At 38.1% G+C, this 13,987-nt stretch overlaps 1 protein-coding gene across 1 annotated transcript in view; it reads right to left on the bottom strand.

Moving 5' to 3' along the window:
- Nucleotides 1-2,102: 2,102 nt before the first annotated feature.
- Nucleotides 2,103-13,987, bottom strand: part of ptpn9a (protein tyrosine phosphatase non-receptor type 9a) — a 28,902-nt gene continuing 17,017 nt past the window's right edge. The window contains exons 5-13 of the mRNA XM_042495603.1: nt 12,802-12,907; nt 11,214-11,324; nt 10,451-10,767; nt 8,396-8,483; nt 7,965-8,034; nt 7,272-7,350; nt 6,354-6,504; nt 5,582-5,789; nt 2,103-4,914 (exon numbers count right to left, since the gene is read on the bottom strand). Coding sequence (XP_042351537.1) covers nt 4,724-4,914; nt 5,582-5,789; nt 6,354-6,504; nt 7,272-7,350; nt 7,965-8,034; nt 8,396-8,483; nt 10,451-10,767; nt 11,214-11,324; nt 12,802-12,907 — 1,321 coding nt within the window. The 3' untranslated portion in view covers nt 2,103-4,723. The remainder of the gene's footprint in view (nt 4,915-5,581; nt 5,790-6,353; nt 6,505-7,271; nt 7,351-7,964; nt 8,035-8,395; nt 8,484-10,450; nt 10,768-11,213; nt 11,325-12,801; nt 12,908-13,987) is intronic.

Here is a 13,987-nt window from a genome sequence, read left to right as displayed (position 1 = left end):
AACTTTTGTAGACTTTGCTTTCATTTCCAAGGCCTTAACCCTGTGAAACCTGGAGCAACATCAGAAATCACGCCAGTTTGCTTAAGTTTCAAAGAATTAATGGTGAGACTGGGGAATTTCCTATTCTTATGAATGTCATTTTGACAAACTTTCTTTTGAAGACTAAAAATATACACATTATGAGGCTGTTTTTCCGAGGTCAGTAAGCCCCAGGACTCTAATTTCATACTTGATGAAGCAGCTCTTTTCATGTATACTGGAGGTTGACTATGTGATCTTTGAAAACCTTTCCTGCAAATCTAAAAACACTTGCTTTATAAAGGGAAACTTGTACAAAGTCAATTTGCCAAAGATATGACCAAGATTAAAGAAATATTGGGAATACTGTTTAACTTTTCTTTTAATTCCTGTCTCATTAAAAATGATCAAGTTGAAGAATCTGACAAAGGTTGTGCATTTATAACCATTAAAGTCTTCTGTGATTAATATGTTTAGTTTCAAAGATTTTCAAACTTCCTATGTGCTGGTCCTGGTTTGATGTTAGTCAGCAGCTCAGTGATAACACAAAACAGGAGACTTTGATTCAAGGTTTGTTTTCTTGGTTTCAACATCTTTGATGTGGAAAAGAAGATGATTTGAGGTCTTGGATCTCAGATGAATCATTCTTGTTTAGTCTGTGACCATGTAATCAGAAGTAGGAAGGATTTAGAGCCTTTGAGGCAGTGACAAGTGTAATACAGAATCACAGTGATCCTCTAAAACATCTCCATTAAGACACACATGTAAACTTTAAGCAAATATCACACTGAAATGTTGAGAACATGCTGTTAGCTAGCAAAAAGCATTTACTCAGCTTCAATGTGAAATGAGATAAAAGCATGAATCTTGCCCTCGATAAGCTTTATACTGTAATATACAGAGAGCAATAACTTGCCCTGAGGACATCCTACCACACCCAGAAATAAGCATTGTTGAGAAAGAAATACCCACACGCTGTTGAATTCAGCTCCCAGCATGCTTCACGGTTGCAGCATTTCAACAAACTGGGAGCACACATCATTTTGTGGGTATTCCCTTTTCAACGTTGTTGCTTACACTGCTCACTTTGGTGTGGTTGTAAATCCCACAGTCTAGCTATATTCACCGCATTTGTCGAGCGTATGCAGCAGTGTAGGAGTGTTACTGCAGCCAGAAGCTCTGTATTTCAAGAGAAAATAGATGTTTGGGCCTTCAGCTGTCAACTGAAATGACCTGTTATCATTACCTAGTCTTGTAGTGGGAGATGGATTTGGTTTAAGTTGGATTAGAAAGTAGAAAAGTTTAAACCCATTGTCTCATCTAAATTGTACAGGGCTAATAATCTTTTAAGCACTGGGGAGGGACTTCTGCTTTTTTTTTTTTTTAATTTTGACTTTAGGGAAGGGGCATACAACTTTAAATGTCTGTATTTTGTATTTATTTTACAGCTCATTTTTAAAGAAAAGATGCCTTCAAAGGCATGCTTTCTTTAGTTAAAAAAAATGGACCATCTTTTTTTTTTTTTTAAAATAATTGGAAATTTTTAAAAGAAGATTTAAATTTTTTTTTTTTAAAGAAAAAAAAAGGTGATTTTCAAAAAAAAAAGTTTTTTTTCTTTAAAATGTTTGGTGATTTTTAAAGGAAGAAGCCATGTTTGCTTTAAAAGTTATCAAATATGACACCATTTATCACAGACAGAAACTGTAAAAACAGAACTCATCGTTGGATTTTCAAATTTCCGACAGTCCTTGAACACATAATGTGTTATTATACAGGTTTGTGAAACAAAATTCTATGAGTTTTCCCAAGAACTTTCAAAAACTTTCCAAAACTTTTCTGGACCTGGGAACTGCTATTTCAAAGAATCTATCTATCTATCTATCTATCTATCTGCAAGTTACATGACTTTTCCAGGTTTTTCATGACCATACAAACCCTGATGTTAATACCAGGTGTAAACAGGCTGAGTGATTTCCAAACTGAAAATACCATACTCACTAAACTCTTGACTTGGAAATGAGAAACATTTCATTCCCATTAAATCAGCTTAGTAAGCCGAAAAAAACACCCATCTGAACAATGTATACGTTGACATAGTTTGTATTTAATACAGTATAGCTTGATTCAATAGTCATACGAATGATAAAGTAACAGGTTATAATAGAACAAATATAAAATTAATGTAGATAACTGTATATCCTGGGTAATCGTATGAAAACAGTTGTTGAATATAACAATAGAAAAATAAAATAGGGCACATTTTGCGTCCATCATTGAAAGGAAAAATAATTCTAAAATCAGAGTGCATGAGGATGGCAGAATTAAAAAAAAAATGCTTCACTACAAGCAAATTCAATATGAATTCTGTAGCAAAAAACACATTTTTTTCACCCAGCAACAACATAATGCAACATATGACACACAGACATTCAGTTTTTGTACATGTACTCTATAATAATGGCAAGATACTGGGACCAGATGAGAGCACTGATTACAACCACAGTCTGTAGAACTTAAAGTCACACAATACTAATGAAAAAATACTTCAGACAAAATTTAGGACTCTCGAGTGCCCAAGAAGGACTCTATAGGGTGTAGGCACAGATTTGTGCATGCTTATTCAGCTATGTCATTAATTTCTGTCTTCCCTGTAATTCTTCTTGATTTGTGCCGATAAAGCTCTATGCAGATGTTAACAGTGAGATCAAATTGCCACTAAATGTTTATCAGCATTACTAAATTTAGCATTATCCCAGCATCACAAGTGGACCCACAGAATTAAGTGTCACCCTAACCTATCACTATGACAACTAATCTCAGAGCACAGTTATTTCAAAGTGCTAAGATGTGATTTGTGTAAAACAAAACAAAAAAGTATTGCACTACTCATGAGGTCTTAACTGATGACTTCCACAGATCGCTTTGATGGCATAGTCACTGCAGACTGCTCTAAAGGTGTGCGTGTGCATGTGTGTGGGCACTGAACGATACATTCCCACAATCACAGAAGCATGATGGCACTGCGAGTGAGCAAAGGCGGCCGCAGACATCGGTCTCTGTCTGTACTGTGAGTCAGGACATCTCAATTTTTTGGTGAGATGGAAGGTCAGGCTTTCAATGGATACATTTGGAAAAACAGGAACAAAAAAACTGAAGAGGAATTCACACGGACGTCATTGAATGAGTAATCAAAGAGGGTATATATAACAGCCATTTTAATAAATTTGGAGTTGCTTTATTCCTCTTTACTGCCAATTAAGTTATTCTTTACTAGGGCAGAGGAGAATGCATCACACAAGCTAAAAGGATCACAACAAATTCTTGGCAAAAGCATTTCTGTCTAAATTGTATTTTTTTAATATAACAATTTGGGCAGTTTTACCTCCTTGTGCTCAATATGACACTCCTGAGTCTAACCCGTACCATCTACATGACATATACCATGTGCTAAAAATGCACTACGCAATAGTTCCCGGACACAGGAGGTATAAAACTATGACCTAAATAAAACCTATTATTGTTGCATGACAGTGGCAATCAAGCTTCCTATTTGGAATTAAAAAAAATGGTGTACTTAGTTTAAGGATCATTTCACCCCAAAATTACAACTGTCAGTAACTTTAGTCTTGGTATTATTTATTTATTTTGGTATTTTCCAACCTAGATCTTACATATTTTTGTGTCTCTTTTGTGGGAGCAACAATTTATGAAACTGGTCTAGTACGGAGCAAGTAAAAATAAAGGATCTTACTGTTTAACAAAAGGTCCATCTCTGTAGGAATGCTTTCCATAATGTTGTCAGACACTTAAAATAACAATCTGAGCCTGTCAGTGGCAAACAAGCACTTTTAGTGGATTCAAATTGACAGTTTGCAAATGCCCCGAGTGGGTACATTACCACCTGTTTCTCTGATGCCGGCTTCAGCCCCGTCACTCAGTACTGGACCAGTTTAAAAAACTGTTTTCCCTTTCGTCACACCTAGACACAAAACATGGGAAAATAAACCTGGGTTGAAAAATATAGAATTTATCCTTTGAAACTCCAATAAATACAGTTTGTAAATAAAAAAGCATAAAAGTTAGCCACCATTCGGCTACTAAGAAGTCATCCACAGCAGTCGTGGGGAGAAAAGTAACATGCATTTTTTGTCTCACAATGGCAATGTTAACTTTTGCATTTGAGGAGAATCTGACTGAAATTAAATCAAAAGTCACATTCATTGTTTTGCATTCATACAAACTTCACAATTTCTTTTATTTTGGGGTGAACTACTCCTTTAAAGGTCCCCTAAACCATCAGTTTAAAGTGGCAAATAAATAAACAAAAGGTTAATGAACATTTCCTTGATTGCTTCACCCAATGTGTCTGACCACAGAGCACAGAACTGCACAACACAGGAGCAGTTTGTTCACACTGCCACGCGCTGTCTGAGATATGTTCAGCGTAAACAAAATGTCACATTGTTGGAAGCGAGAATGTTATCACATTGAAACATCATAATGTCAACGCTCAGCCTTTTCTCGTCACTGTCTTGTCTTGGTCTGGCTTGCCAATGAAGGATGGCCTAGTTTCAGAAGACAGCTTCTGTGAGGAAGTTAACTTTCCTGGGCTCACAAATTGGTCACACAACACGGCTCGGGGTTAACAGATTGGCTGCAGGAATCTCAGGGCTCATGGATTAATTTGGGGAGTTGGAGCTGAAGCTCACTGATTGGCTGGGAGCAGGCCCTGCCTTTGGGCGTGCTCCAAAATGGCATTGTAGCAGAAGTAGTACTGGTCCGGGGTTTGAATGCTGAAGGCCCTCTGTGTTCTCATGCGTCGCACCGTCTGGCATACATTTAGTGAGCCTACGTCCTGTAACTGGGACAGACAGATGTCCAGGGCACAGAAGGTACCTACAAACCACAGGGATTGTTAGCAGCAAAGAAATGATTACTGATAATGAAAACTAACTGTTAATACCGTTTTAAAAATTCTAATTCAAATTGAAGCTTTTTGTGTTCAAATTTAGTCCAAATCTTCCCAATATCATCCACTCTGTGTTAACTACAATACCCTAAGTTCATAATATGACTTCACAAACGGATGTCGGAACATTTTTCAGTCTTTCAAATTAGTGGAGCCCTAAAGAGAGGGCCAGAGGGGGACATGGCCACCCTGATACAATGGATGGCCCCTTCTTGCAAGAGACATTACTGACTGTAAGAGACTGTGGCACACTCATTTTTTTCAAGACAGTGCAAAGGTAGTGGTACCATGTAAAACTAGACTGCCTGGGGTATTAGTACCGACCATGTTAGCATAGCTCGTTGTAAAGGGGGCTAAATAACATTCTAAATACCCCTTCTGTCTTAGTCTATGCAAATCAAATGACTAATATACTTCAACAGCATAATCAAAGTCCTGATACGCAGTTCTGATTTTTGGTCTTGGCGTGCCACATATGTGCATTTTACAAAAGAAATATTCAAACTCAAAACAATCTTTTGAAGACACAATGTTAAATGCAAATAACTAGATGTCAAGTCTTTATTTTGGAAAAATACAATCTCAGGATCTCACCTGTCCTCCCAATCCCTGCACTGCAGTGGACCACCATTGGGGGTCCCTGTGGGTGGCCTGCCCACTGAAGTCCCAAAGCCTTCACCATTTTCCTCTGTTGTCTCTTCACAGCTCCCAGGAAGTCAATGAGAGTCACTGCCGAGGTGGGAACGCCGTAGTCAGGCCAGCTGAGGTACTGGAAATGACTTACTTGTCTCTGTTCACATGTCTGAATGGATTAAAAATATTTTAGTAACATGCTTCCTGTATGTTACACTCTTAAAATATGGCACCATTAAAGGGATAGTTCGATATGATGAGAGATATGCTTCCTTGCCAACAGTTAGATGAGAAGATCAATACCTCTCATGTCTGTACACTATATATATAAAACGGAAGGTGGCAGGCATTTAGCTTAGCTTTGTAGGCTATACAGAAAAGACTGCAAACAAAATTGGCTCTGTGCAAAGTCACAAAAAAACCCATCTACCAACACCTCTAAATTTGACTAATAAACACATTGTATCTAATTTGTTTAAAAAGGGACATCTGGGCTAGACAGCTTCTCCTGCTTCCATCTGACAAATAAAAAGGGGAAGATAGATCTCATTATAGCAATTTGTTGGCAAGAACTTGAAAACTGAAAAATATCTTTGAGTCTACTATGAATGTATACACAAAGTATGCTTTTTGTTGTGCACTGTCAAACTTAATATTGTTGCTACATGAAAACCCTCCCAGGTACACACTTTCCTGTCGCAGTACATATTCTTGCATTGATCCACAGCTATACCTCAGTGTTGTGCAGTTCGAGGGTGGTGTGGTTGTAGTGAGTGTGGTGGTCCACCCTTTGGTTAACCACTGCCATGTGGCCATAGACCTCCTGCCCCCCTTCCTCCAGAGGCCAGTACTGGCCACACTTCCTCCGACTGCCCTCATCTGTCCTGCAGGACAGAGACAGGACATGCTTGATGACACACATTTAAAGGGGACTTAATGTGCTGTACTGTATTTTGTGTATTAGTGTTACAATGAAGGATGTTCAGATTAAAAGGTTTCAAATGATGAGGTAAATGTATGTAAAAGTAATCACTGAGCAAAAACCTGCAGCTTCAGAGTGCTCTGAATACTGTTTCCAACTGTTTTTTCGACTCTGGCTACAGTATGGCATCATAGTGTGCCGGGTTTCTTTATAAGGTCGTGGTTCAGGTACACTACTGCCTTACATAGCCTTCAGTGCAAGTGTCATGGAAGAATATATCTTGGTTGCTGATGATAATTTCTCCCAATTTTTGGACCATATTCCTGCGAGAACATGTCCGGTTGGGTTTAGAAGCTTTTATTGATTATTTTTCCTGGTAGAAAGTGCAGCTATTCTCGGTTACAGTAATCCTTAGGCTGCAATGACAGTGCAGGGATGCAAAGATACGCAAGACCCGCAAACACTCACAAAGTGCTAAAAAGACTAAAACAGAGCATTTCAGACAGAGGGTGAATACAGGTGTTCCAGCACAGACAGTAGGAAAATATGAGATGTTTTATTTTTTTTTTACCACAAATTACGTAAACACATTCAAGCAGAAACTTTAAATAGAAGTATGAACCTAAAAAAGACCACAATTGGTCTTCTTTACACCAAATTTGTAATCCTGACAAACCTTAAAGGAAAACCTGGCATAATTTTCAGTTTCTCAACATCAGCTCAACTTACCTGGTTGTCATGACAATAACAAGCACGTTTTGTTCCCAGACCATTCTCCAGAAATCACCATAGGTCTTTTCCAGTGGTCCTATAAAAGCACAAAAGGAGATTATTTATTTATTTTTAAGGTTTTCTTGGCCTTTATGGCCTTAATTTGATAGGACCATCAAAAAAAAAACAAACCATGGGAATGTATCCATGTTTCCAGGAACTTATATTCCTCAATATCCTTTAAATATGACTCATTAAACACAGTTAACAGGGTTTAATGTTCTCATCGTTGTTTTTCCCTGGGTCAAATGTTCATTGTATGTTGCCTTGGGTCAATATGTTGAATACACACCCATCTACACCTACAGTCCACTATCATCTATCCACATACAGCTTATAGACTACTGATGTTGCAGTATACTTCTTCAAACTACACCCTAAACTTACACCCTTTCCGACCATTCAAACTGCATTTGAAACATCCATCTCCCTATGTTCTTCTGCAACTGAAACAGCGAAGCTAGCCTTAAACAATCTCTTATAATTTTAGTTCATATAAAGAGACATAGGACCCTGGGAACAAGGAGATGAACCCTGACCATTCATGTTAGGGGTCATTTATCTGTAAACATAAATGAAAATTTAAGTATCTATTTATTTACTTAAACAATCCAGAGAGCATTAATTAAAAATATGTGACAGTTGTCATACCTTGAGTACCAATGTATGCATTCCTCTGTCTGTAGCCGTCCATGAAGCTAGCATTGATATAGTCTGATCTCTGTGGAAACAACAAACCTTTGTGACACAGATTGAGGTTACCATTGCAAAAACCCTGAAGTGCATCAAATCAATTCATGAAGACACTAAAAACTGAATCGTGCTATGACCTGAATGAAATTGCACAGCCCAGTTGTCTGCGTGGGGCTGATCTATTGAGCTATTTTAGAGAAATAAACACAATAGAATTAAAATACTCTGGTTTCACTTTCTGGATGAATACTGCCAGTGTGGCAGCACTCCAAAATGCTGATGCTTGGCACATTTCTTGGCAGCTGAGAATGATGATGAATGGAACTGGCAGTCTTTTTCTTTTCATGTGAATGGCAACTGTAAAATGCAGATTTGAAAAAAGTACCAACCTCGTTCCTTCTGGCTTTCAAACGAACTCTTGTTTGATCAAGGCACAGCACGTCTCCATAACGATTCCTCTCCTGATTGTAGGCTGATCTGCAAGCAAATAATACCAAACATTACCACTGACTCTTACTGTTATAAGCCAGATTACACCAATACTTAACAATGATGACTACACCTGCGGCATATTCGAATTGCTTGTTTAATACAGCCAAAATCCAAATATATCAAGTTTACTGAACCATACGTGATAAAGGCAGACACCAAATCATCACACCAGAGGAGCTGAAACCATCAAATTGTCAATTTCAATTAAAAAATTACTGAAATGCTTAATTATCAAAATAGTTGCAGTTAAGTAAGTTTAGTCTATCAACTAATTAAACTAATCATTTAAAGTTATAGTTGGTAACTTTTATGAAAATAACTTCATTATATTCATACACAACAGTACATGACAGATAATCGGAATAAAATCATATTCCTCCTCTTCCTGCAAATGCTCTCGATGGCACTGGCAAGAATCCATTGCGCCTGAACAAAACAGCCAATCAGAGCCGAAAAGTTTCCAATGCAGCTGTCAATCATGGCTCGTGAACTGCAATCAAACTGTCAAACTAGGCAGCGCTGATCAAATATGAATCTAGATTTTTTTTACTGCATTGCCCATTTTTCGCCTGATATGATTTCAGAAACATATTTTAGTGTACTGTTTAGTTTAGTAGCCACTATGTTAAAAACAGTCGAGCCAAAACAAAGCACCGCCCACTGGCCAGAACTTACTCTCATTTTATAGCTAAAGTGTACACAAAAATACTTTTTCTGAAAACCATGTTAGATTGTAGCACTCCGAAAAGAGGAACATGATTTTTTTTCACAGACTATGCATCTCATATATGTCTTTTTGGATGTTGTGACAGTACTACTGTAGCTGCTCTAAAAAGAAGTGATTATCATTTAGTCTGCTTCTGGTAGTAGTTTGAGCTTCGGTCCAAACATTAATTATTCTCCCAATGAACACAAGTAGTTTGAAGTAAGACAATTGTTTTAGAGTCTTCCCTGGGAAAAAAGTAAACTAGTTCATTGCTTTGATAAAAAGTGATAAGTTAGGGAATAGTGTAATAATCCCATGTTTGTAATGAAACACAAAAACCCTGCTGACACCTGCTAACATCTGGCTATTTAATGTGAATGTGTGTTGTTTAATGGGAATGTGTACGATCGGCATTCACACCCAGGTCAAATGACTGCAGTAGTCATGGGTATTTATCACCTCCGGCTCCAGCCTGCATTGATGGTAACACAACACCTGGGTGAATGCGCTAATTTCAGCTCCTTGACTGGTAAGATGCAATGACGCACCGCCACTAATTGCCGTCCGTGTTTGTCCAAACAGCACTCAAACAGCGATCCAAATTAGTCTGCACTGAGTTTGAAAGAGAGACTGAGTAAGTAAGAGACATATAAAGCAAAGTTACCACCATCAAGTTTTCACAGACCTCTGTCCATGCTGCTTTCTACTGTTTACCCATTCTCCTGCCTGTCCGTGACATCAAACCGATACACCAAACTCTCCCACACACACAGAAAAGCATACTCGGTTGCTAAAGTGCCATGTACACAGCTCTGCTCTACTGGCAATGAGGTTAGGAGGCTTACTTATGTTTGAAAACACTGCGTACAAGCATTATTTTAGGTGGAAAGGGGGTAGTACTTGTGTAACAATTCGTCACCACGTATTACCTGGAATTTGGGAAGAAAACTTTGTTTTTCTTGCATTACTCCATGGTGAATGGAGAATCCTAAAAAAGGCCGACACTCTTCATGAATTGAAGTAAACAAGGCCCACATACATACCTGTTTACTTCAATTCCTGAAAAATGTTTGCCTTTTTGGCTTCTTAACCGTGGGGGCATACAAGAAAAACAAAGTTTTCTTCACAAATTCTGCGTAAAAAACATTGAGGAATTGATATAGAAATCATCACTTTGCAGGTGAAGTATTTTCTAAACACACTTATGTCTTCATACAAACAGCGTATTATGCTGCTGTAAACTTACTGTGCACAGTGGAAGGTTCCAGGCGGCGGTTCTTTACGGAGCTCCTCATACTCTTGATGGATGCCTGAGCGCTGAAGCCTGCCGAGGTGCGTCAGCAGCTCCTGTGGGCGCATGGACTCAGGTCCGGGGACGTGAATGGAAGAGTCTTCCATGGGGATGCCCACCAGCTCGTCCACTGGGTCCACCCGGCCGTTCTGGCCCGCCAGCAGCTGCTGGTTCCAGCTGTATGACTCCAGAGGCAGCAGGCCACCCAGGTGCTGCGGGAGACAGTCTCTGGGGAGGTGTTGGCGGAGCTCGGCCATTTTCACCATCTGGACCTGGAGTCAGGAGAGAAATAGACAGATGTCAATAAGTTCACATGGTAAAACATTCAGTCAAATATGATATCCTGACAATCTGTATTCATTTTTTTTCCATTTTATGTCAAACTTCTTGATTTCATACTAAAGCACAATTTACAGTAGAGCATCGGATGACTACAAAAATTCCATACAAATGAAATTCTTCAGGGACAGTAATGTGGCAGGGTGATTGACTCCTGTGAATTGAGCATTAACATCCTGGGATATACGAGGGCAGCAGGGTGGATTAGTGGTTAGAGAGAACCCCCTAATCAAATGATCACCTGCAACGATCAATGACACTGAATCGCCTGCTCACTCATTGTATCCCACCCCAGATAAACCAAACAGAATCTTTTAAAACTCTTAACTTATCACCAGAGACATGCAGCAAGTATCAGAAAATAAGCTCTTCCATTTACCCTCTCCCTTAGTTTCTCCTTGAGAAGCAGGCTGAGCAGATTGTAGGGCACTCGAAACCAAACAGGAGCCCCGACAATCAACACCTTCTTCAGCCTGGCAGGGAACGCCCCCTGGTGGAGAGAGACAGCGCAACTTACAACAAACTATATCACAGAATGAACAGGACTGATCTCATTCCTCCTCAAAAGTCATGATTCAGACAATCACGTGCAAATTTGTTGGGTCTAAAATAAAGCAGTTTATCTTCTATCATAAGAAGCTCACCCTCTTTCAGTTATCTTTCATTTTATATTGTGGTAGTCCTGTTTATATTCACTAAGAGAGACACCCACAGTGAAAAATTCATGCACTGGTCTTCTGAGATTTAAGGCTTTTTGCTTCCATAACATGTCTTCTTTCAGACTATTGGAAAGAGAACTTTCAAAATACTTATATGTTCAGATTTCTGTCCTGCAAAAGTGCATATTTAATTAGATAATGCCTCATTTGCATAGTTAAACACAGAAGTACAGACAACTTAAATTACAAAAGAAAATAGCCTTAATATGAGTATTAAACTAGGGAAGTTTCAAGGATAATATCTATTAGTTATTTTTCCCCTCTTTTTTTGTCTAAAAGTGTATGAAATTTTACAATAAATATCCTTAAAAGTGGTTTTGTCTTTTTTAAAATTATTTTTTCCAAATACTTGGAGACAAAAATATCTGCTCCAGTGGCACATACACCGAACTTTCCAGTTCCTATCTAGCATATTATACAGGATTTTACAGTGGGGGGTTATTCACATATCACAAATAATCCGACTTATAGAGCATTTTCTTAAAATATAGGTATATATATAAATTTTAATTCTAATGGTTGTTAACAGTATTTTCTGGTTCATGCAGTGATTACAAAAGTGTGTGCTAATCAACCCATATTCAATTAGATACTGCCTCATTTGCAAAAATAATTGTCTTACTTTCAGTTTTCAACTGGGGAAGTTTAATGATATCTATTAGTTTAAAAATGTAACCCATTCAGATGTAGTGCCTCCCCTTAACAGAGCACAACTCAGCCACTACAGTCAATTTTTAGATCAATACGAGAGCACAAACACACTCTGCTGATGCTGCTGTGGCCCCATAGCTGTCTGTGCTATTGACTCCAAATGACACACTACTAGATCCTTAAAGCACAAATCACTTAAAGTGGTGCTTATTTTGGCAGGTACCTGCAAGTACGCCTTCAACTAAGTATTACACAGCCAAGGTGTCTGGATTAAATATTTCTTATGCTTGTCAACCCAGTCGCTGAGCTGTTCGTCTCGCCCTTTGGACGGGCAGTAAATTCTGTGAAGACACCACCACTGTTTTAATCAATCTGCTTCTTCACAGGATGAAGGTGAATCATTTTTAACGATGGCACAAAATCCAGCCCATCTCCTTTCAATATGTTATAGTGTTTACAATAAGCATCTAATCGTGTGAAAATTAGCCTGTTTATGTCTCTGGATCATGCATCTCATTTTCTCAGATGTTTGGCATTTACTGTAAATTTATCAAAACAGTAATGCGTGTATGTAAAATGCAGCAATGTGAGTCGGACCTTGAGCAGGTTGAGGATCTTCTTGCTGAGGTCCAGCTCAAAGTTTGTGTAGTTGGAGCCCGCCATGTCATAGATGAACACCAAGCCATTCCTCTGGGTCTCAAAGCTGTGAGCAAACACAAGTTAAAGGGAAGGTCGGCCTTTTCTTACCCTGGTTTCCACATTATTGGGTCTTAGTGACTAATGTTGATAAGTTTTGAAATTGATACAGTGTTCAGTAAGAACGCTACGTACAGCAGCAGCGAAACAGGCTGCAGTAAACATGAGGAGCATGTTTACACCATCAGTTTACGTCAGTAAAAGTGCTTATTTTAGCCACTGACATGTTAAGATTATTATGTTAAGTGTCTGACACCATTAAGGAATGAATCCCTTAAGATATGGACCCATTTGTTAAAGATTAAGATTCCTTTTGTTGAACCAGAAACTGACCCAAAATCACTACAGCACCAAAGCCACCAGGCTCTAGTTAACCCTTTACAATCATCACATCAGTTTTACATCAGTTTTCTTGTTCTGGATTCAGATGACTTTCACAAGAATTTACACCTTTGAACCCTGAGGAAAATTGATTTGATTTCTTTTGAAAACATGGGAAAGAGGCATAGAGCAAGTTGGCAAGAAATGTCAACTATATTTATAATTATCAGAATTATGAACTTCATTATTTAAGCATTAAGTATTATATCTTAAGAGCATTTCTAAGGTAATTTACCTGGATTTTTTTTTTTAAATCATTTTATTTTTGCTATTTTTTATGTAATTTCCTTGGCTTTTTAACTTTTTTGTGCTAATTATCGCATACTTTTTTTTAATATATTTTTGTGATTTTTTGGGGGGTAATTTCTACTTAAGGTGCTCATTGCCTTTTTTCCGTATTTTTAATAAAAAATCAAGCCAATTTGCTCAGATTTCAAAGGGTGTAATAAACAGTCATTTTGTCATTAAACAAACTTCATTTGGACTCAACAGAAACAACATATTTAAACACATTTGGTTGAAATAAACCCTTAACTCACCTACTTAGATGTGAAAGTAGACTGGTTCTATAAAACTCTAAAATAAATGTTCATTTCAATGAGTCTAGCAGAACTGGTGATGGTGATGGTGATTTTGGGGCTGTTTGTAATTTTAGAAAAGGATCTTACTCTTCAACAAAAAGCTCTATCTCTGCAGGAATCCTTTA

Source organism: Plectropomus leopardus, chromosome 11 (assembly GCF_008729295.1).
Source record: "Plectropomus leopardus isolate mb chromosome 11, YSFRI_Pleo_2.0, whole genome shotgun sequence".
Taxonomy (NCBI): Eukaryota; Metazoa; Chordata; class Actinopteri; order Perciformes; family Serranidae; genus Plectropomus; species Plectropomus leopardus.
The sequence above is the reverse complement of the archived record's forward strand: the minus strand, read 5'-3'. Positions and strand labels throughout refer to the sequence as shown.